Raw genomic sequence first — 22,570 nt, forward strand, 5'->3', positions numbered from 1 at the left:
TTCTGTGCGGTGACTTTGAGTTTGTGAGACTCATCCATTTCTACCGGGGGTTTATCGATTTTCTTGTCAACAGGAAGAAACATTGGAGTCCTCTTTGCCTTCCCCTACATCTTCCCTGTCCAGCCTATGGGCAATTCGTGGCTTCTCTCCCTTTATTGTCCCTCGGGTGCCTACTCCTTGCTTACTGTCCTCTCAAACTCCTTCCCCCCCGCCACACGACTGTCTGCAGTGTCCACTTCCTAAACCAGTTTCCCTTCTTACTTCCATTCCCTATAGAATATCTCATATCCCACCTCCAAAAACTAATTCCTCAGAACGTCCTTTTATCCCATCAGTCACTGCTCAAGAGTTTTCAGTGGCTTCCACTTCCCTGCGGTAAGATTTCACCTGGTACTTCAGCCAAGTCTGTTTTGGGTAACACTGCATCCTTCCATTCCTTCATCCTTTCCAGGGGATGATGGACCTTAACTGTTGGATTTGTGTTGCGTTCATCTCTAGCAACTTACAACCTGGTTTCCGCTGAACTGGAGTTCAATATTTAAATGTTGGTTTATTTAAGGCCAGGCACTATCAAGGCAGAAGCATTATAGCTGAACAGAACTTTGTCCCAATTTTCACTTTGCCATTTAGGAGGTATATGACTTTAAACAAAATGCTTGGATCTTCTGAACTTTAATCTCCTATATATACCTATAAAATATAGACACAACCTGAAGCACTACTCTACCTGTAAAGTATTTGCCTAACATGGGAAAGGACCTGGCTTCAGTACCCAACAAAACACACACACACACACACACACACACACACACACACACACACACACACACACACATGGGGGGGGGGAGAGAGAGAGAGAGAGAGAGAGAGAGAGAGAGAGAGAGAGAACAAAGGGGGAATCCTTACAATTAAAGTAATTTTGTTTTTTTTATTCCAGAATGACCGATGAGAGCTTGTGACCAATAGAAATAGGATTAATAACACAGAGTGGAAATAAAGCTTAGTGGAAGAACACTTGTCTCGCATACATGCGACCTTAGGTTTAGTTCCCAGCATTACAAAATATAAATAAAAATTAAGCCTGGAGTATTGGCAAGCATCTATAAATGTAGTTACTTGAGAGACTGAGGCAAAAAGATCACAAGTTCAAAGACAACCTAAGAAAATTATCCAGATTCCGTCTCAAAATAAAAACAGAACAAGGGATGTAATCATAGTTCAGCAGCAGAGCGCTTGCCTGGCATCTGCAAGGCCCTGGGTTCAAACCCCAGCACCATGAAAAATAAATTAGTAATTATCAGTATAGGTGTAATAACCTGTAACTGATACTGTCATCACAACTTACGCGGCTGATTTTACTTTACGAAACCCTAGTTAAAAAGTACTTCTCGGCCTGGAGAGATGGCTCAGGGGTTAAGAGCACTGTCTGCTCTTCCAGAGGTCCTGAGTTCAATTCCCAGCAACCACATGGTGGCTTACAACCATCTGTAATGAGATCTGGTGCCCTCTTCTGGCCCACATGCTGTATACATAATAAATAAATAAATAAATAAATCTGTATACATAATAAATAAATAAATCTTTAAAAAAAAAAGTACTTCTCCATTAGCTGGTGGGCAGGAGGGCTGTGCTGGCTAAGGGTACAGGTCTAAAACTGGCTTTACACATTGCTGCCCTCTCTCTGCTCCCCAGTATGACTTCATGGAACGCCTGGACGGAAAGGAGAAGTGGAGTGTGGTGGAGTCGCCCAGGGAACGCCGCAGCATCCAGACCCTGGTGCAGAACGAGGCAGTGTTCGTGCAGTACCTGGATGTGGGCCTGTGGCACCTGGCCTTCTACAATGACGGGAAAGACAAGGAGATGGTTTCCTTCAACACGGTTGTCTTAGGTAGGTCTGGGGTCCCTCGAGCAGAAGCTCTGTAAGGGGTGGGATGGCACGAGGGGCGCCCTCTGTGGAAGATTCAGCAACCGCGACAGTGTCTACTGTCTGTGAGGCCAAACTACAGTCTCTGCACTTGGCTCTGACTGCACAGGAACTCCATGCACATCAGCAGGAATCCCTACTGGGCCTGAGGATGCTCACAAGTGTCCAAATCAGACAGCTGGGGCCGCGTGCTATGCGTCCAATCTGAGTATATTAGTTGCTCTTCTGTTGCTGTGACAAAACACCGTGACAAAGGCAACTTAGAGAAAGAAAGGTTTATGTGGGGCTCGTGGTTCCAGAGGGATAAGAGTCACCATCACAGCAGGGAGGTTCGTATGGTGCAAGTCTTTGGAAAACTCAAAGCCCATCCCCAGTGACATACTTTCTCAGCAAGGCCATACCTCCTGAGCCTCCCCATATAGCCACCAACTAGGGACCAAGTATTCAGATGTCTGGACTGTGGGGGACATATCATTCAAATCACTACATTGAGCTCATAGCTGAGCTTGTAAATGCCTCCCTTTCCTACTCATAAAACAGAGGCAATGCCAGTATCACCTCCCAGGCTCCTATTAGGAATAAAGAACGCTTTTTTATTTCTAAGTGTGTAGCAGAGCCAAGAAACACTGGCCATTCATATCAGCTCTAACCTCTTCAAAATTGAGAATATGTCAAAATAAAAAAGGTGGTTTTTTTTCTTTTAACTTAAAAAATACAGCAGGGAAAAAGATACAGATGTTTTTAAAAGTCATATATTTATTCCCAAGCAGGCAGGCCTTGAAATGCTTTAATTCAATGCCTGTTACTTTGGACATGTTTTAGGCCTGCGTTTCACTAAGTATGAAAACAAAAGCTAAGGTTTAATCCAAAATTGCCTCTGCCTTCTGCATATTAACCACCCCCCAAAGGGTGATTACTTGTAAAGAATACATTTTCTAGAAAGCCCTCGGAGTTTCAACCCTGAAAGGAACCGCAGCGACCATTGCTGAGGTTATGAGTTTTCATCTTCCACTGATAACTCATCCATCCAGAAGCTCTGTGAGGCAGCAGGTGGCTGTGGCATTCCACTGAGGAATAAACTAAGCTATGTGGAGCTAACTGAGGCCTCAGGGTCCCGAGAGATGGGAATGGCCTTTCCGTCCCGAGCCTTGGCCATCATCTGTCCACAGCATCATGTCACCCCAGGCACTGTTAACTGGATTCACTAGAGGGGTCTGGAGGTAGTGAGTCCATGACAAAAGGACCTCAGATAGCAGGACTAAGTCCCAGATCTTCTTTCCCACATTGTAGCTGAGTGACTTGCCTGGGCCTCAACCTTCTGTTTGGGAAGATGAGATGATCATATCCCAAAGGCTAATGTGAGGATCACCATGAATGAACTGCATCTGGCCTGCAGCCAACAGTCATGAATGAGAGCCTGTGACTTTAAGGAAAGCACCTTGAAACATTGTTTATCAGCTTACTACACTGTAGAACTTCTCTTTGAGCCCCACATGGCTTTCTCAAGGAATTTCCTATTCTTGAAAGATCTACGTAATCCAACCTGAATGTCAGGCTACAGTTCTCTGTCAGTAACCACAACTTTAAAATTGTATAAAACGACAAAGTTTGGTTAGTGACCACAGGTCTAAGGTTGGTCTTTATTCTTTTGCTAAGGAAAAATAGGCCTTCCCAAGGCTAGCCAAATGTTCAAGAGTAGGAGTTGGCACACTGTAGCCCAGGGGCCAAATCTGGCCCACTGCCTGTTTTTATAAATAAAGTTTTATTGGCACACAGCCACATTCATCTGTTTGCATGTTGTGTGTGGCAGCTTTCCCACTGTTACAGCAGAGCTGAGTGTTGCAACAGGGACCATATGGCCCACAGAGCCTAAATAGTTACTATCTGTCCCTTCACAGGGAAAGTTTGCCAACCTATGCTCCAAAGCCATGTCATAACTTAGTCTACTGGAAGTCATAGAGGAAGCTCCCAACAGATGGGAAATCTCTAGGGTGACGTGAGGTCCCAACAGGGGAGAGAAGTAGAACAGCAGAGACTAACTTACAAAAGGAAGGAACCAGAAACAGATCTGGGACTAGGATGAGGAGAACATGATGAGAAATGACTTCCTTTTCAACGCCTGGTATTTCAACTCTGAGAGTACATGACAGAGCCGGCAGGTCACGGCAGCTGGCTTGTGGGGAGCATGGAGAGATGGTCACCACAGTGGTAACACAGAGTGCCAGACCACATGTTCACCCCTGTCATGTGCCAATGGGGTCCTTCAGCTCACCCAACCCACAGGATAGCCATAGTGGTGGGGAAAGCCGCTGTCTCTCTGTCATTTGGAAATGGAGGACGCCAAGGCTGAGAGTGTAAAGGGGCCCACCCAAGGTCACAAGGCCAGTGAGCTGAAGTCAGAGCACAGACTTCCCACAGCTGTGCTCTTAATTGTGAATTTCTTTAGGTTCTAGCCAAGTGCATGTCCTTCCCCTGAACCACCAGCTTTCTGGGAGACCTGGTGATCTTGTAATGGCATCTTTCCCCATTTCTTCACCCTCTATGGTCACAGAAAGGTAGGGTGAAGATTACCCCCACCCCCAGCCATTACCCTCCCTGCCTGTCAAAGCTGGAAATAGCAATTCTCCCCAGAGGGTTCCTCTCATCGATGCTGTAGCTCAGAGAGAGAGTCGAAGATAATCAGCCTAATAGTTGGGCAGACATCTTGATAGAGCAATGATAGCAATTGGCCTGAAATGTGGGAAAAGAACAGTGTTTTATTTGGTCCGGGAGTTCTTTTCCACACACCTATCATCAGAACATTCGCCGTCGAGAGCAGCCAGGAGCATGAAAACCCCCATGATGGGAAACAGAAGGAAAGTGTTAGACAGATGTCAGGCAATCTCACTAAACATACCCATGACTCAGGAGTCTGCCGTCTTCTCTGGAGAAGCAGCCTGCCTCAGAGAAATGAGCATCCTCCTGGAAACCCCAGAGGCGTGCTCTAGAAGCATAGTGTGAGCCTCCACTGTCTAGTACACCAATTCCTGGAGCTGGGAAGAGCTCGGTGGTGGAGTACTCGCCTGGCATGTGCAAGGCTCTGGTTTCAAATCTCCGCACTGCCACAAACAACAACAATAATAATAATCTTTGAGTTCCTAAGCATGCCTTCATCTCCACTGTTTCTCCCACACAAAAACTGAAACCATGTGGATTCAAAAATAGTACTCTGTAACTGGAAAAGGATCTGAAACAGGCAGTGCTTTTATAGTTTACCATTTCTGTGTGGGTCCCCCACTACCAAAAAATAAATAAATAAATAAAAAATGCTTCAAACATAAGACCACAGGAAAAGTAAATGTTCAGTGGCCTCCATTATATTTTTCATCCACCCTAGATTCTCTGCCCTCTTAAGCATGTACAACGCACACATCAGCACACTTCTGTGACTTCTCACCAAGTACTCACTGTATACCAGGCACTGAGGACCTCAAGGATTGATGACATCTGGCCTCATCCTGGGAGAGGGGAGAAGGCATATTAAAAAAAAAAAAAAGAGAGATAGACCATCATAAACCAGTGAGAGAAGTGACAGGAACAAGGGAGACAAAAGCCCACACTGAGGAAAGGGAGGGAAGAAGTCACCCAGATGCCGAATGACATTTAAGCTGAGGCATAAGGATAAATGTTCCCAGCTGGGGCTTTGCACACAAGTGGGGAACCTGCAGAGACCTCTGTCCCCTTGTACAGAACCATGGTGACAAGGAGTTTCCCCAGACCATCGCTGCTTTAGGCCTAAAGATATAAAGTTGGGAACTGGAGACACAGACCCCAGAGTGATCCAGTCTGCCCAAACACCCATCCAGCCATGACCAGTGAGGAGCAGTCACACTACCTCACAGTAGAAGCAACATTCAAAACCACAAGCCACGTGATGCCATTCTTCCGCTTAGAATGCTCATGTGTTTCCAGCAGCCCCAGAATAAGATCTGACTTGTCTGGTGAACTGTGGGGCCCTGGATAATCTGCCCGCCTTGCGTAGATCTCTCCAAACTCATGTCACTCTTCTTTTGGACCGCCATCTCCAGTCGCATTGGATTCAGTTCACTTCTTCCCCACCTCAGAGCCTATGCCTGTGTCATGCCATGCTCAGAGCCTATGTCCCTCCTACCTGGAATTCCCACCCACTGGTTCTCATCAGCTCGTTACAGTTCATCCTTCCTCAGCACCAGGTGACAGAGGGAGGCCCACCCTACCCACTAAGGGGCTCCCTTCTGTAACCCCCTGAGTATCTCACTCTCTGCAAAGAGCTTACTATAATATTTACTTCTTTATTTGATTGAGGGTGGGGTTTCTTATATTCTCTATGGCAGTGGAAAATATTGAGGGTAGAGACTGGATTATTCTACCAGCAACCAGAGTTCCTTGCATACAATAGGTGCTCAGTTAATACACTGCATCCTATGTTGAGACTATGACAGTTCTGACATCTTACCCTAAGTACAAGCTAAACACATTAGCCTGTCACTGTTTCCTGGGTGTCATCAGAAGACATTAGGCTGCAGGATGGGTTGGGGAGGTGTCTCAGCCAGTAACACACTTGCTATGTGCGGGTGAGAACATGAGTTCAATCCCTGACATCTTCATACAACTCCAGGTATGACAGTGTGTGCCCATAGCCTCAGAGCTGAGGAAACAGAGTCATGAGGGTCCCTGTGGGTTTCTGGCTAGCCAATCTAGCAAAATCAGAAAGCTCACAATTCAGTGAGAGAAAAATATAAGGTAGAAAGCAATAAAGCCACCCAATGCTGACATCCAGCTGCCACGTGCACATACATGCTCAGGATGTACACAAGACTCCAGGGTCACAGACAATGGATTTTTATAGTCAGAGCAATGCAGATTCCAAGCCCCAATGTCTGCAGAGTATCAGGAAGTGTGCCTGCTGATCCTGCATGTACAGAGTTGCCTCACAGGAGAGAAGCCCTGAGCTTACTGAGGCTGGGTCTCAGCATGGGTAGTAAACACGCTTATCTTTCAATCCAGAGAGAGACATTCTCTATTAAACCTAGTAAGCCTGTCCTTTACTCTGCAGAGATATTTTCTTTGACTACCTAGGCCATACATAGATGGCCTAGAAAATATGCTCTGGAATGTTCCAGAATACCCCAACAGTATAGACTTCAGCTCCCAAGACATGTAGAAACAGGAGCAAGCCCAGGCACAACAGTCCTCCAACCCTGCGTGAAATTTCTAACTTTTGTATCTATGGAAGCACCCAACGCCCTTTGAATAGCTGATGAGCTCACAAAACACACAGGTACACTGTGCATGCTTCTCAATCCTTTAGAGAACTCACCCAAAGGAGCTGTAGCTGGGCTGGGAACTGCTAGACATCAAGAAAACTAGCTCAGTGAACTTTATAGTCTTTTATGTATCTTTGGGGAAGAAGAAGAAAAAGAAAGCAAACCCACTTGTTGAGTTTCCTCAGAGTGCCAGAAACCAAGAACAGCTTGGTTCCAGAGGAACAGAAATGACGTGCTGTGGAAAGATGGCTGGGATGCACCCTTTGAGTGCTCAGTGCAGGAAAAGAGTGTGCAGAGGATGAGATCGCAGAACACACTCTCACACCTCTCCTATAACTCCTTCATGGTACCCTATGACCAATTCACCACCCTCCTTTCCTGGGGTTGGGTCGTGTCATATGGTGGGCCTACTGGCTTCTATTTTTCTTTTTATCATCTTAGACATTTGGAATCTGAAAGCTTAAATGTGTCTTGTTTTAACTTAAAACAAAAATGATCATTTTGCAAGAACACGCCCATTGCTGTGCCCATCTGAATCAATGCGACAAAGTTCCAAAATAATCCCCCTTGAAAGATGTAATGAGAGTATAGAGAGAAGGCAGACCAGGAATAAGATTCTTGTGCAGGGTAGAGCAAGCAGACATTCACAGAAAATAAGGGCCACAAAAATGAAGTTTTTTGCATGCATGTTGGCCAAAACACCCATACACATAAAAGGTTAAAAAAAAAAAAAAAAACCACATAGAAGCCAATACCTGCTTCTTGCAGAACTCTGAAACATGCATAGGGGAATATAAAACTTAAGTATGGCCACACATCACTTAAGATAGGGATACACTCAAGAACTGTTTCGCTTTACCCTGGCATATACACCATATAACCATGAAGCACTCATATAACCTGAGAAGGCTGAGGGAGCACTGGCCCACACGGCCACATGTGTTGTCCAGCACCGACCAAACATTTCATGCGACTCATAACTGTGTTTGCCTTTTTCTTATAGTTATAATCTCTGCCTAAAGGCAGAGAACATTTTTGCATTACAAGCCTGAGATTAGGAACACCTGCCTGACGTCCTACACCTGAGGTTAGAATCTTAGATCCCATATTTCAAGCCACAGCTTGAAAAATTGGCAGAGTGACTTTGGGGTGAAGGTGTGGCAGACAGGAAGGGCATAGTGCCTAAAATCCTTGTCAATATCCCGGCATGGAGTCTTCCATAGTATTTGAATCCAAATAGACAGTTTCTTCTAAAAACAAGCAGAAAAGAACAAAAAGGGGGCTGGAAAGATGGCTCGGCAGTTAAGAGCACTTGTTGCTCTGGCAGAGGGCCTCGGTTCGGTTGCCACCACCCAGAGAATGGCTCACAACTGCCTGTAACTCCGGTTCCAGAGAATCTAACACCCTCTCTTGGCCTTCATAGGTACTACATGTGTACAGAGCACTGCCGTACAAGCAGGCCAAACACTCATACACATAAAATATAAATAAATCTTAATAAAATAAAAAGAATAGAAACTGTGCCTATCCCTGCTGTCCAATGTGGGTTAGCACCAGCACCAGCAGAGTGCCGGATCCTTCCATGCTCTGATCACGTTGCACTTGACCCCACCTTCCCTGTTCTCTGACTTCGTTCACTCTTGGTCCTCCCCACCCCCCCTTGGGTCGGTACAAATGGCAGGTGACTAATTACTACATGACTGAGCAGAGAAGAGGAAGGTCATTGCTCAACCTCTCTCTTTCAGATTCAGTGCAGGACTGTCCACGGAACTGCCACGGCAATGGTGAATGCGTGTCGGGACTATGTCACTGCTTCCCAGGATTCCTAGGCGCAGACTGCGCTAAAGGTACGTGTCACCACTTCCCTGCAGAGGGGCGGGAGGAGGAGCACCCTGGTTGCCTTCCCATGTAGTCCTCTGCACTGGGACTCTGTAAACCAACACGCATGCTCAAAGGTTCCCCCTTCGGCAAGGAACGGGTTTTGATATATGACCAGCGGCCAGAGTGCCTGTAGGAATCAGGCAGCCAGCCTTGGCACTGAGGTGTGCTGAGAAGAAAGATTTGCTAAAAATGAGATGGTCGGATTTCCTGTAAAAGCAGAAGTGAATTACCATCACTCCTTTCTTATAATCATTAGCTTCTATGTAATGGGAGATTAAGCATCTCAGGGTTAGTGAATTTCATTCATTCTGGCCAGCTACACTCCTAATCTAGGAAGTGCTATTTATCTTTGCGGAATTGGTTTTAAATTGTATTATTAATTTATCTAGACTGCTTTGCAAAGAATGGCTGGGGCCTTGGGATTCTTGGGGGAAAGGTAATTTAAGAAAGAAAATGGCTCTCTGAAGAACGAGGAATTTAGAGGCTGCACACCTGTCTTGTAAGAGACCTTCAGTGTGACCTTCGGTTGGCTCTCAGGGTTAAGTGCAGTTGGGGGCACAAATACACACACAGCCGTCCAGGAGAACATAAATACATCCACAAAGTCTTGCATTGTCCTTTTCTGTCCCATTTGTCTAAAATATGCGGTACCACCTATAACAAAGAGTGCCCACCCACAAATAGCGAAGTGTGGAAAACAGTAAGGGGACATTAAGAGACCTCACTCAGCTTGGGTTTTCCAGTGCCAGCTGTGCCCTGACATACCTCTGTCTCTTGGTGACCTTGTGCAAGTCAGTCAGCATGTCTGAATTTTGGTTTCCTTATCTAGAAAGGGAGCCTGATGTCAGAAGTTCAATGTGAGTAGTGTAGCCACACACAATGCAGAGTACTAATAAGCACACAGTAGTAAGTACTAACACAGTACTAAGTACTGCTAGGACTGATGTGTCTCAGCAAAGCACATTAGAAGGTGCCAAAGGGGTTTGGTTTTATTGCCTATTTATATTTTAACTTATTTATATAATTAGGTCATCTTTTTATCCCCTTTATTTGCATTTCATTGAACGATTTCTGCCTTGACATTAAAAATCAGTAAAGCTGCTACATCTTAAATGATACCATTCCTTTGTCCAACCCTCAAGCTCTTGCTTTGGAAAATATTATCTAGACACTCTCCATAGTTTAAAGATTTGAGATTTGCATCCTGATGGGTACTGGGCGTTAAGTGAATGAGGCTTTTCTATCCCTGAAGCCCTGGCATTAATGGACATGTGTGTGACATTCATTCTTAAGACATCTCGTCTGTCCCACAACACACAGGTATAGTCCCCTTATCAGATGTGGAAAGATAGGAAACATGAAGCCTATGAACAGTTTCCTTAGCTGCGTTTCCACAGAGCACACTCATGTCCCAAGACACAGGGACACATCCACAAGGAGAAGGACAGACTATCAGCTCCTTCCGGTGCTGGCTCCAAGGGGTCCAGCGGGGTGGAGGCTGACCCTATGTTGCCATGTCGAGTGCTTTTCCTAGTGAAGGCTTAAAGGAAGGCAAGCCTCAGTATTGTCTGAATGGCTTTTCTTGTGTAATCTAATTTTCCTGAGAGTGAAAGCATTAATGAGAAGAAGGACTGAGTCGCCCTTTTATATGTGGCTGCAAATGGGCTGACCACTCAGCCGCGCGGGCTGTGAGCTGTAAATGTGTATTAACACTGACACACATCGATGTATTATTAATCCTAAAAACCATGTGTGCTCTGACTGCACATCCAGTTACTGGCCTTTCAGACCCAAGTACCCAGCCATTTAAGAACCCTCCACTCTGAATCCATTTGCAGACGCATGTCCATTCTGCATTATGGATCTGTAATGGAGTGTACATTTAGCTGCTTAAAAGGACTCTCGGTGTGTGTTTTGCATTCACCACCTGTGCTGTGGCTGGGCGCACCCTCCAAGTGTGCATTAGCCATAGTATATAATTGATCCTTGTGAAACAAATATTGAGTGGCTGTTAAGAGGAGCTATTCCTTCCTACTCCATCGTCGTTCCTGAAATCGGGCTTTGAACTTGTATGCATATTTTAATTTAACTGTTGATGCATATGATGGGTAAAATTGAGGCGCTTAAAGAATGAAATTGCCTTCCACTGTATCCCTCGTTTGTTGTAGGCCAAGTTGGTTTAAGAGTACGGGAAGCGAGTGCCTGCCTCTCTACCCTAATGGTGCTTCTCCCTTCATGCTTTTGAAGTGACCACAGGTCAAGCTGTTTCATTATGAACCGTGTGTGCTTCCTCTTGGTTCTAAGCCCTGGGAACTTTGATCTTCAGTGTACCTGTCTATTGCTTTTTGCCATCAGTACTTTGACTAACTTATTTTTCGATCAAATATCATTATGTGTACACAGATACATTTCTTTTAAAAAGAACAATGCCAAAAGCAAAAATTGAAAAAAAAAAAGAGAGAGACTAAAATTGGTTGTCATGAATATGAAATGTGAATGCCCCTTTAAAAATAACCAGAGACATGCCAGGTGGTGGTGGCACACGCCTTTAATCCCAGCACTTGGGAGGCAGAGGCAGGCAGATCTCTGAGTTCAAGGCCAGCCTGGTCTACAGAGTGAGTTCCAGGACAGCCAGGGCTACACGGAGAAACCCTGTCTCAAAAAAAAAAACAAAAAACCCAAAAATTAAGAAAGAAAGAAAGAAAGAAAGAAATAGTAACCAAAGACTCCTCTTTTCTACTACAGTGAGTATCTAAGCCTCGTCATCTTCTAACCATTTATGACTCATTAAGAATTCAGTAGTATGTGCTCGCTTCGGCAGCACATATACTAAAATTGGAAAGAATTCAGTAGAAAGGGCTGGGGCTATAGCATAGAGTGATGGTCTCAAATGCATTAATGTAATGCGTGAGGCCCTGTGTTCAATCCCCAGTACTGCGAAACAAAACAAAACAAAACAAAAACCAAGAATCCAACAGTAGACCCAAATATCCATGCACACCCTGACTTCTTAGGGAAATCCAAGTTTAAGCGTCTCGTCCCATAAGCGTTGGCTCCTGAGAATAATATAATGCCCTGAGTGCACCTGTGTGATAATAGATTCACAAACAGACTCCAGCTGCCTGGACAGCTTCCAGCAGGGGAAATCTAATCCCAGCACAGGGTGCTCATCTGATGCTGAAGCCCGCACTTCCCACTACTCTCCAATACTAAGTATGTCCTGGACACTGCAAATTATTGAATGCATGCTATCTCATTTGTCCACATATCAACAATGTGACATGAGTCATATTTGTACCCATCTTCCCCACACCATCTTTTAAAAGCTTTTTACGTTAAAGGTGGTAAAGACGGCTCAGTGGGTAGAAGGGTGTTTGTCAACAAGACTGACAGCCTGAGCTCAGTTCCAGGAACCAACGTGATAGAAAGAGAGAACTAAGTCCTGAAAGTTATCTTCAGACCTCCAAATATGTGCATACACACACACACACACACACACACACACACACACACACACACACACCCCAAGTAAATATAATTTAAAACTTTTCAAGTAACTTATAAAGACAAGTTACCAAAATCGAAGAATTTCCAACCACAGTCCCCCAGTTTTCTATAAGGTCAACATTTTAAATTTAAATCTAAAAGCAGGATTTTAACTGATTTATAGAATTTTTTCCACTTTTGCCTTTCACATCTGGTTCAAGATCCCATGTTTTGTTTCATTATCATGACCCCTTGGTCCCTCTGGTCCATCTAACCCATGATAGTTCTTTATTCTTCTTGTATTTCATGGCCTTGACCCTTCTGAACAGCATTGCTTAGGCAATTTGTATACATCTCTCAGTTTGGGCTGATCTGCTACCTTCTATGATTAGATTGAGGTTCTGCATTTTAGATACTATGTACCCCTCAGTGAATTATATCAAAGATGAGTGAAGCTCCTGTTCAGATATGAAGAAATGTTAAAGGCAGTTGTATGAATGTGCACATGCTTACCTTTCTCTCTGACGTTTTGCACGGACAAACTGGCTTAAAGGCCCAACTCCATTGGTATTGAACAGTCTGTCAGTGGCTAGGAGAAGACCCATTCACATATAACCTTTGAGCCCAAGAAACTCTGGTGTTAGCAGGGAGTAGCCTGAGGCTGATAGAGGAAGGCCATAGGTTCCTCAGCCTCCTGCTGCCCACAGCAGCATAACCCATCTCCTGGCTGTGGCCCGCCACCACTTCCCTTCTTTCTGGATTAAAACACTGCAGATGCCATGAGGGCAAGGTCCCCCTTCATCAGGAATTCACAGCACCTTTGTTCTTGCTCTGACAGCTGTACCCCGAACGCCTTGGGTTCTGCCAGCCTGCTAGCGTAGGCAGCCAGCAAACTCGGGCCCTCCTGCCAGGGGGAGAATTTGCCACGTTAGCAGGCGCAATTCCCATCACATCCAAGCGACCTGGTATGTGTCCAAGTGACAGAACTACAGATTTACTCTCTTGACCTCACACTGTGCACTCCATGCCCTCAGATGCTCAGCACAGGCAGCCGTTCTTGTCTTCTTAAAAACCTGCCCGTCTGCATCAGGCGTCTGAAGTCATCCTTTTCACAGAGCGTGGGGACCATCAGCACTCATTTTGCAGAGTACTCACTCTGCACCCCCTACTGTCTTGGAGCTCCCAGGGGCACTGTGGTCAAAATGGACCTGACCCTCACTAGGGAGGAACACTGGATGCTTCTAATGTGACACTCCAAGTCAGGTGAGGGAACTTAACCACGCACATGCCTGTTACATGTCTACTAGAAGAATACTGCTGCATGAAGAGCCAGAAACACAAGGTGTGCAAAGCAGTCCTGAGCCCTGCTTCCAGAAACACATGGGAAGTTAGTGGCTCATGGTACCACATTGGGATGGGCACTGTGAATGCCTAGATGTTTCTAAGGAGGAGGTCAGGAAGTTTATGAAGCACAGAAGTGGTGTGCTATAAGCAGGGGAGTCTTTTGGGATCCTTGAACACAGCCTTGGAAATCACACTGAAAGAGGAAAAATGAATATGAAAAATGCATCATACCAGCAGGCCCTAGCGACGGAGACACAGCAGACCACACCACACAGAGGCTACGTGGAAGGTAGCCCTTAGAGTGAGATCAAACAGGTGGGAACTTGAACCTATGGTCAAATGCACTCACTGAGACTCTAGAGTGCCATAGCAGGGGTGAGGGAATTCACTGATGCTTGCAATATTACCAGGCCCTACCATCAAGGGAAGGGCAGACAGGGACTAGCTTGAACACACGGGTGTATTTGGTAGCCTGGGCTATGTGCTCACAGACTGTGTGTGGGAATGTTGTACCTTCAAGAAAGTTGAACGTTTCTAAAGTTGATTTTTTTCCCCCTAGTTGCTTTGTGAGACAGTGTCACATAGTTCAGGCTGACCTTGAACTCCCTTTACAGCTGAGGCTAACCTGAGGCTAGCCTCGAATTCCTAACCCTCTTGCCTCCACTTCTTAGCTGCTAAGATTACAGGCATGCACCATACTTGGTTTAAAAAAAAAATGAAAATGATACAGTATAGTGGTATTTATGAAAGTAGCCAGTTAATAAAAAAGAGTAAGAGAAAAATCTCAAAGAAACTCCAGTGAGGAAACTACCATGAAGAATCCTGTTCACCATGGCACAGATGCAGAGTCTGAGGGAAATGCCACTTATTTCCCAGTAGTTTGCACCTTTTTCCATCAGTTGATTCTCTGGCCCAGCTAAAATCCTGCTTCTCACCCGAGTTCTGGTTGACCCTCCAGCTTTGCTGTCTCTGCTCTTTCTCTTCCGTGGCTCCCTCCTCGCTGTAAAGCTGTTTGTTGTGGATTGGGGGCCTTGGGTTTTTATTCCTCTTCCTCTCATTTACTTTTATTTCAAGGCCTTGCGTTGACTTCCCTTCTCCTAGACTTGTTGGCAGGGTCTCCCGGCTTGGCTTTTCAGAAGTGAGCTGAGGCCGAGGCCCTCAGCTTAAACTCGGGCTCCTCTGACGGCTTGCTTGGGTTGAACTGGAGGCTCCAAGCCACAGCAGAACCATAACAACAGGGAGCCATAGCTGTTAGGTAATAGCTGTTAGAAACGTCAACTCCTGCTGCGAAACAGCTGTCACTGGAGCCCCAGAAATGCCACAAGCATGGGAACATAAAGTTTTTTTTAATTTTTTCTCTAGGTGTGAGGCTCAGCTCCTATGTAGCTCTGTAGAGCCTTGAAAAGAGGGAGCAAGGATCTTGCCATTTCCCTAAGAGGCAAATGTACCCCCACTACCCAGTTCCTCTTGGCCTCATTCTAGCCCTTAAATCAAGCTGTCACCACGATCATCATCATCATCATCACTGACATTTATTGAGTTCTTACTATGTGCGGACCACCAGTGTGAGAAGCTATGTAATTGTCACACCACCAGCCCTGTTGTATAAGTGATGATCACTTTGGAGATGAAAAAAAGGAGGGACCCAAGAGCTTAAATAACTTGCTGTCATTACCCAGATAGGAAGTATTACTGCTGAGATTCGAACCCACATCGGGCCTAAACTCCTCACAGTAGACCAGCCATGAGATGGGCTTCAGAAGAGATGGGGCATGGCAAAGACATGGTTCTGCACAGTGTGTGGTATTAGCATGCGTTAGATACTGCTTTACAGTCCAGGGGTGTAAAGAAAATAGCCACGTGTTTAAGGGTTTGCTAAACAGAAATGGCCGAGCCCGAGTGTGAAACCACGGCGATTTGACTCCACCCCTGGTGCTCCAGCCATGTTCTCTGAGTAGCCAGATGGGTTTCCTCCCCATCTTCCCACCCTTTGCCAGCTCCTCCATTTCACATCTCCACCCTGTCCTCGGGTCCCCTTCTCTGTGTGCTGGCCACCAGCCTCTCTCCACATGGCTTTCCTCATCCTCACCATCTCTGGAGCTTTCTCAGACCTCTTCCCTTGAACACCCTCGGTGACTTCCCGTCACCTTCTCCACTGTGAACTGTTATCGGGGAGATTATCATGAATGCAAGTTCCCAGGTTCCTCCCCCATGCCAGGCAACTGAATCATGGGATTGTGTGCCTCTTCCCAAAACCTCCTTGGGCCCTGCAGGTGCTCAGGGTCCACATTCTGATACCGAAGAACAAATATCTCAGAACAGTGTTAAAGGTCATCCTTGAGCTACACTGCTCTTGCTCCATACAGCCCACTAAGGCCCACCTATCACAGGTTCTAGAACTTAGTCCATCCAAGTACCGGGACTGCTCATTCCTCTTTCCTGACAGTCTTCTGGGCTGGAAGATACCCATAATCCCAAAAGCCTTTGCTATGCAGCTGATGGTCTTTTGTGGAAGTCAAAGTTACAGATCACCAACCTCCAGAAGCACTCCCACAAATAACCCTGTCGTCCCTCAGAGGCAGGAACGGTGAAGGACTGGGGGTGGGGCTCTGTCATGGTCTGCCATGCTGTTCTGTCTGGAAAGAGAGCTTGTCTTTTCTTTTTTTTTTTTTTTTTTTTTTTTTTGTTGGTTTTTCGAGACAGGGTTTCTCTGCAGTTTTGCGTCTTTCCTGGAACTCACTTGGTAGACCAGGCTGGCCTCGAACTCACAGAGATCCTCCTGCCTCTGCCTCCCGAGTGCTGGGATTAAAGGCGTGCGCCACCATCGCCCGGCTTCGTCTTTTCTTGCTGACCAAAAGCAGAAGCGGTTGTCCTTGTCCTTGTCCCCAGTTTGACACCCAAGCCATAGCATGCACTTGCTAAAATGTCTGATGACTTTACGGTAAAGGGGCAAGGCTCACAGAGTTACATTGTTGCCGGAAATGGGACCAGTATGAGTCCTGGAGAGCATGGTGTTAATCTGTCAGAGTCATCCATGCCTGTGACAGCCAGTCAGCCTAGGAACAGCGTGAGTGGAAGGAGCATGCACAGGCTACGGGGAGGTCATATAAGATAAAGAAGTGCTTACGGAAAGGAGACACGGTTTAGTTCACACCCCACGTGTGTTCTCGGGATGATGGGGGTGATAAAAAAAAAACGGAAGCTATAGAATTGGAATTCGCTGGATTTGACTCTGTCCTCCTCCAGTTAACTGTGCCTGTTGTAGACTATCACTTAGCCTCTCTGAGCCTCAGTTTTGTCTTCTATATAATGGGGACGGTTGCCTTGCTGGAAATTGTCAACACAAGCGCGTGTGAAACGTGCAGACGCACAACAGCACACATGACACACTCCAGAAATGCTGAGTTCACCTACACAGCAAGCTTCTGACGTCAAGAAAAAAGTAAGGTCATGTGACAGGGGCGGATTTGAGGATGCGACTCTAGTGGTGGCAGGTGGGTGTACTGTTAAGTAGACAACCCAGTTCCAGGCAGTGACAGCTCTCTAAGCCCTAACATAAGTACTTCCAGCAGCCCCCACAGGCCGACCCTTGTGACTGGCTCTTTCACCATGATCTGCTTTCATCTCCTCGGCTCACCAAGGAGAAAGGACAAGCCCTCAGCTCCTTCCGGATAGAGGGGGTTCTCCACTACCCACCACAGAAACACGCCCTTCACAGCATCCTTGCAAAAGAACCATTCCGCCCCTTGCACAGTGGCCTCACCCCCTCATGGAATGTGCCGCGGTTCCATCTACCCTACCCAGGTTGCTTCTCTCCCTCCCCTACCCCCGAATGCAGACGAGCCTGGATTATGGCTCCTGCCCCCAGAATGTTCCACGGCCTGTTGCCGTTTAACAGCCCAACTCTTCCTCTCCTCCCTCCCACCCCTGGCCGGAAGAAGCAACTGTGCAGGGATTTCTTGGAGGCTCGGCCCAGGAAGAGAGGCTGGAAGCAGGTTCACCCAGAACATGTTCTGCAGCAAGCGACTGAGCAGCCATACTGAGCAAAGTCACGTTCAACGGCCCAGTACAAGGATAACTGCTACCACATCTCAGTGATGAACTACATCCCAGGCACCACGCAGAGCACTTTGCGTGAATGATGCGCTTTCATCTCTTCCCAATGCACGCTATCTTTATTTCACAGCCGAGGAAACTGGATCTCAGAAAAGAGAGCCAGAGGGGTTGGGGTGGGGGTTGTTATTTATTTGTCTATTTTTTTGCTTTTGTGAGACAAGGTCTCACTCTACAGCCCAAGATGGCCTAGAACTTGCTATGCAGTCAGGTTCCAAACTTGTGGCAATCCTCCTGCCTCAGCCTTCCAGGTGCTGGGATAGCAGGTGTTCACCACTCTGCCCCGTCGAGGTGGCGTTTTATACATACCCGCTGCCGCTTGGTTAGTGATTCCCACATTTGGTACCTTGTTCGGTTATCTCAACCAGCAACTCCTGGATGGACTCTGGTCACAATTGCTAATGCAGTAAGTCTGGGACCTCCAGAGATCTTTCAGTTCCCAAAGTCTTCAGCTGGAGGCCAGACCTTCTGGCAGCTGACTCATACACGATGAATCTGGATCATAGAACTCCGCTGAGACTGCCCAACAAGACCTGGGATCCCTGACACCCACCTTCATTCCTTTGCTTTTGAAACAAACCACTGACGACCTCTTCTGTTCTCTTCTCTTGGCTAAGTAGCAGCACAGTCCTAGAAGAGAGGGTGCCTAACCATGGGGAGGGGAGTGAGGCCCGTGGCCTGGGAGATACCCTGTTGTCTCACAAAGACAACACAGGAAAAACTCCAGTCTCTAGAAAGGATGTAGGCTGGGATGGGGGACAGATATTCTACCCTGTAACTAGTTGGTACAATTTTCTCCTAATGAAAATAATAATAATAATAATAAAATAATACCTATTGATTTCTTACCCTGAGCCAGGTCCCACAGGCATTATTTCATTTCTTTCCATTTCCACAAGAACCATACAGAGTACCCCCAGGATTCTCACCTCCCTTTAAAGGTAAAATAAGAAGCTCAAAGTGTCTGGTCACACAATTGGGGGTTGCGGAGAGGGACAAGAGACTCAGTCTAAGCCACAAGACAAGAGCTAGGCAGAGTCTTTACGAGGAGCTCTGGAGACCGGGAAACACAGCCTTCCAGTGTGCCTTCGGGACCCTCCCCTGCTGGCGGGGGCGGGGCACAGGGAAGTTGCAAATCTGTCTGGATGCTTCAACCCCAAACAAAAGCTTAAACGACTTCACCGAGAACTCGCACAGCATAGGCACTTGATCTACATGCCAAAGAATTGAAATATTTGTTATGTAACCAGTGCAGTTGTCACAGACGCACACCCTTAGAATTTTTTTTTCAAAGCCGCTTAAGTACGTATCGATTGAGAACTTTTAACTCTCAAAATGGAGGCGTCCCGTATCTCTACAGGTATTTTAAATGAATTGAATTAATCATAGGCTTAAAAGTCTCTTGCGATCTTCGTTAACTTCCCTGGGTTTAATTAAAACATCTGTGCACTTTTAATTTATCGATTCATCCAACTCATATGTCATGTTTTTAACACACCCCAGCATGCTCTGCATCATTTTTAACCCGATTTCCACTTAACTAAAGCAATTAAATTCACCCCGGATTAATTAAAGCATCCATACTTTCGTGCTTAAGTCAGCGTGTGCCGCTTTCCCCACATGGCTCCTGAATGTCAGAGATTTGACACACCTGATGAGTTTTCTGTCCTTCTGGTAATTCTTCCCTGAGTCGCTTTCTTGCTTAAATGTGCCATTTGACAGACCGGGAAGGAGGAAGTAGGTGCTTCAGAAGCTGCCCCACCCCCATCCCGGCCCCACCTCCTACCCCACCGCACCCCACCCCACGCCACCCCGAGCCAGAAGCTCTGCCCCTCTGCGTTCCATCACTGAGAGTCCCACTACATGCGGCCCCTCCCACTGAATGCCTGAAGAGTCCGGGCATTTTTTTCCCCTTCTTAATTTTACTTCCCAACTTCCCCAATCTTTCTTGCGAAAAGCCTCTTATTGCTCTGCCCATTTTTAACAGGCGAGGAAAACCGAGGTGCTGAGATAAACGGGCTACTACATCGGGCAGGGCGCTGTGTATAATGACACAGCATCTTTCTGGATGTTAGCTGGGATTCCCCTCCCCACCCACTGGACCCTGCACAGTCCCGGCACCCCTAAACCCTGGCAGCCCTTCCAGGCTGTGAGCAGCTTTTTAGTTTGACTTCCAATCTGAGAAGCCTAAAATTACATCTTAATAGTATTTATATTTATGTATAATTGTTAAAGAACCTGAATATCTTTGATATTGTAAAGCTGTATTATTTCTGATGTACACTTTGCCCACTTTTCCATTTGTCTGTCTCTTTGCATTGATTTATAAAGTTCCTTGTACATGTTAAATAGTAAATTTTGTCCTGTAAATCACATTAAGATCTGCCTTCCCAATATTGCTTATGACCTGGTTTAGTTTCAGGCCAGTATCCACTGTCAAATAGATTTAGATTTTGTGCCATTAAACTTAATCACCCTTCCTTCATGGTTTCTGGAATGTATATATCTTTCATATATCCTGAAGAAAACAAGATTACGCTCCAGTGTTTTCTGATACTTCTACTCTTGACACTGTGTAGAGTTTGTTTTTTGATATGGGGTACAATAAGGGCCAACTTGGCTGTGCAGCAAATGAAATGCCACTTACAGGGATGTTGAAGAAGTGAAGCTGGTCTTTCCTAACACCATTTTTTTTGCTCCTTGAAAGGAAGTGGAATACTAGTTTGTTTGGGGAGCCTCAGCTTTGCTTGGCCCCCATGACCCAAATGTCATATCGTTGATTGCTCTGGAGGGTGGAGGCAGCTCCTCCTTCACATCCCCCCCACCACCACCACCAGGCCTGTCTGTTTATAGTATTGGGTTACCTGTCCAGAGTTGCTGACTTGCCGGGAGTAAAGGCATGCAGTGCACACTGCAACTGTGACAATTTACCTAGGTCTAAGGTATTCTCAAGTCTCTTTTCTAAAAGAGTAGCCACAAGTGTGTGTGTGTGTGTGTGTGTGTGTGTGTGTGTGTGTGTGTGTGTGTGTGTGCAGTGCCAAGCATGGTGGCTCACACCTGTAATCCTAGCTTTCAGGAAGCTGAGTCAGAAGGTTACAAGTTTGGGGCAAGCCTGGGTTACATAGTGAGCTCTAGGCTAACCTGGGCTATAGATGAGAGACCCTCTCTCCAAAATAAATCAATGAATAACACATTTATTTTTTTTTTATTTTTTTATTTTTTTGGTTTTTCGAGACAGGGTTTCTCTGTGTAGCTTTGTGCCTTTCCTGGAACTCACTCGGTAGTCCAGGCTGGCCTCGAACTCACAGAGATCCGCCTGGCTCTGCCTCCCGAGTGCTGGGATTAAAGGCGTGCGCCACCACCGCCCGGTGAATAACACATTTAAAAACCAGCCTTTGGGTCACTTCTTAGAGAGCACCATTTGAGAGTGCCCCTTCACAACAAATCCAGCTCCCAGATAACCTGTCAGCCGTAGCCATTTGCCTTTCCCTTCCTATCAAGCCTCCCCGACAACCCTTCCATCCCTCTGAGTCTCCTCTCCACTGAACGTGGCAGGTAGACAGGATTTGTTTTTCTGAAAACACCAATGAGTAGTTGGTCCTGTAACTGCCTACCGAGTAAATAACACTGATAATTCATCTCCTCCCTTACAGAGAAGCTGGGAAGGGGGAACTCCAGCTTGATCATTAAAATGAGCTTTACACCATTTAGGTGACTCTAAATTGTGTCATTTTTTTGTCATCAGCCTGTTAACTTGTCAGTCGTTAGTGGCAGCCGTAATTTATTTTTCTTCTGCGGGAGTCTTAAAGCTTCCATTTACTAGATTTAGTAAAACAGGAATAGTCAATTTGTACACACATTTTAATTAATTTTAAATAGAAGCTTGAATGCACAATGTTCTCCTCCTGGAAGGCTGTGGAATAAAGGAGAGAAACGGGGAAGGTACAGCATCTCACATCTGGGTCCTGGCCAGTCAGGACCAACTTCCACCCACACCCAGAGAGGACCAGGAAGGAAGCTGATGCGTTCTTTCCACTGGGGCCGCCTGGCACTCTTTTTGTTACAGGGGTAGTGTGTTTGCGTACATGTGCACATGTGTATACACAATGGCACATATGTGAGAACTACAGCTTTTTTTTTTTTTTTAATCATATCAACCCCTCCAGCCAGGTTGGGGATCCAGTTGGAAAGATCACAGGAGCATTCATTACTTGTCTAGCAGGTATCAGCTCCTACAATGATTCCTTGGTCATGTGACATCATTTCCCCCTCACATCCACTCTGAGAGACAAGTTTTTAAAGAGGATGCTGAATACCCAAGAAGTTTAATCGCTGTTTTCAAAGCCCACAGCTGACACGCGAAGACGAGCTGCCGAACCTGGGACTTTCTGGCACCAGGATTGTTGCCCTTTTCACTTCTACCTTATGCTGCTTCTTGGTGGGATGTGGAGTCCAAATAATTTTCCTGTTCCGTCTTAAAAGATAATGATCATTACGTGATCACACACAGAAAAAAATTAAATATGAGTAGTTGTTC

General features: G+C 46.0%; 1 protein-coding gene across 20 annotated transcripts in view; it reads left to right on the plus strand.

Moving 5' to 3' along the window:
- Tenm2 (teneurin transmembrane protein 2) overlaps window positions 1-22,570 on the plus strand; it is a 1,246,916-nt gene that overhangs the window by 1,079,979 nt on the left and 144,367 nt on the right. For all 20 annotated transcript variants that reach the window (XM_052758549.1, XM_052758552.1, XM_052758554.1 and 17 more), the window contains 2 exons: window positions 1,693-1,888; window positions 8,955-9,056. In XM_052758549.1, coding sequence (XP_052614509.1) covers window positions 1,693-1,888; window positions 8,955-9,056 — 298 coding nt within the window. The remainder of the gene's footprint in view (window positions 1-1,692; window positions 1,889-8,954; window positions 9,057-22,570) is intronic.

This window comes from Peromyscus californicus, unplaced genomic scaffold (genome assembly GCF_007827085.1).
Source record: "Peromyscus californicus insignis strain IS unplaced genomic scaffold, ASM782708v3 Scaffold_3__1_contigs__length_106647218, whole genome shotgun sequence".
NCBI lineage: Eukaryota > Metazoa > Chordata > Mammalia > Rodentia > Cricetidae > Peromyscus > Peromyscus californicus.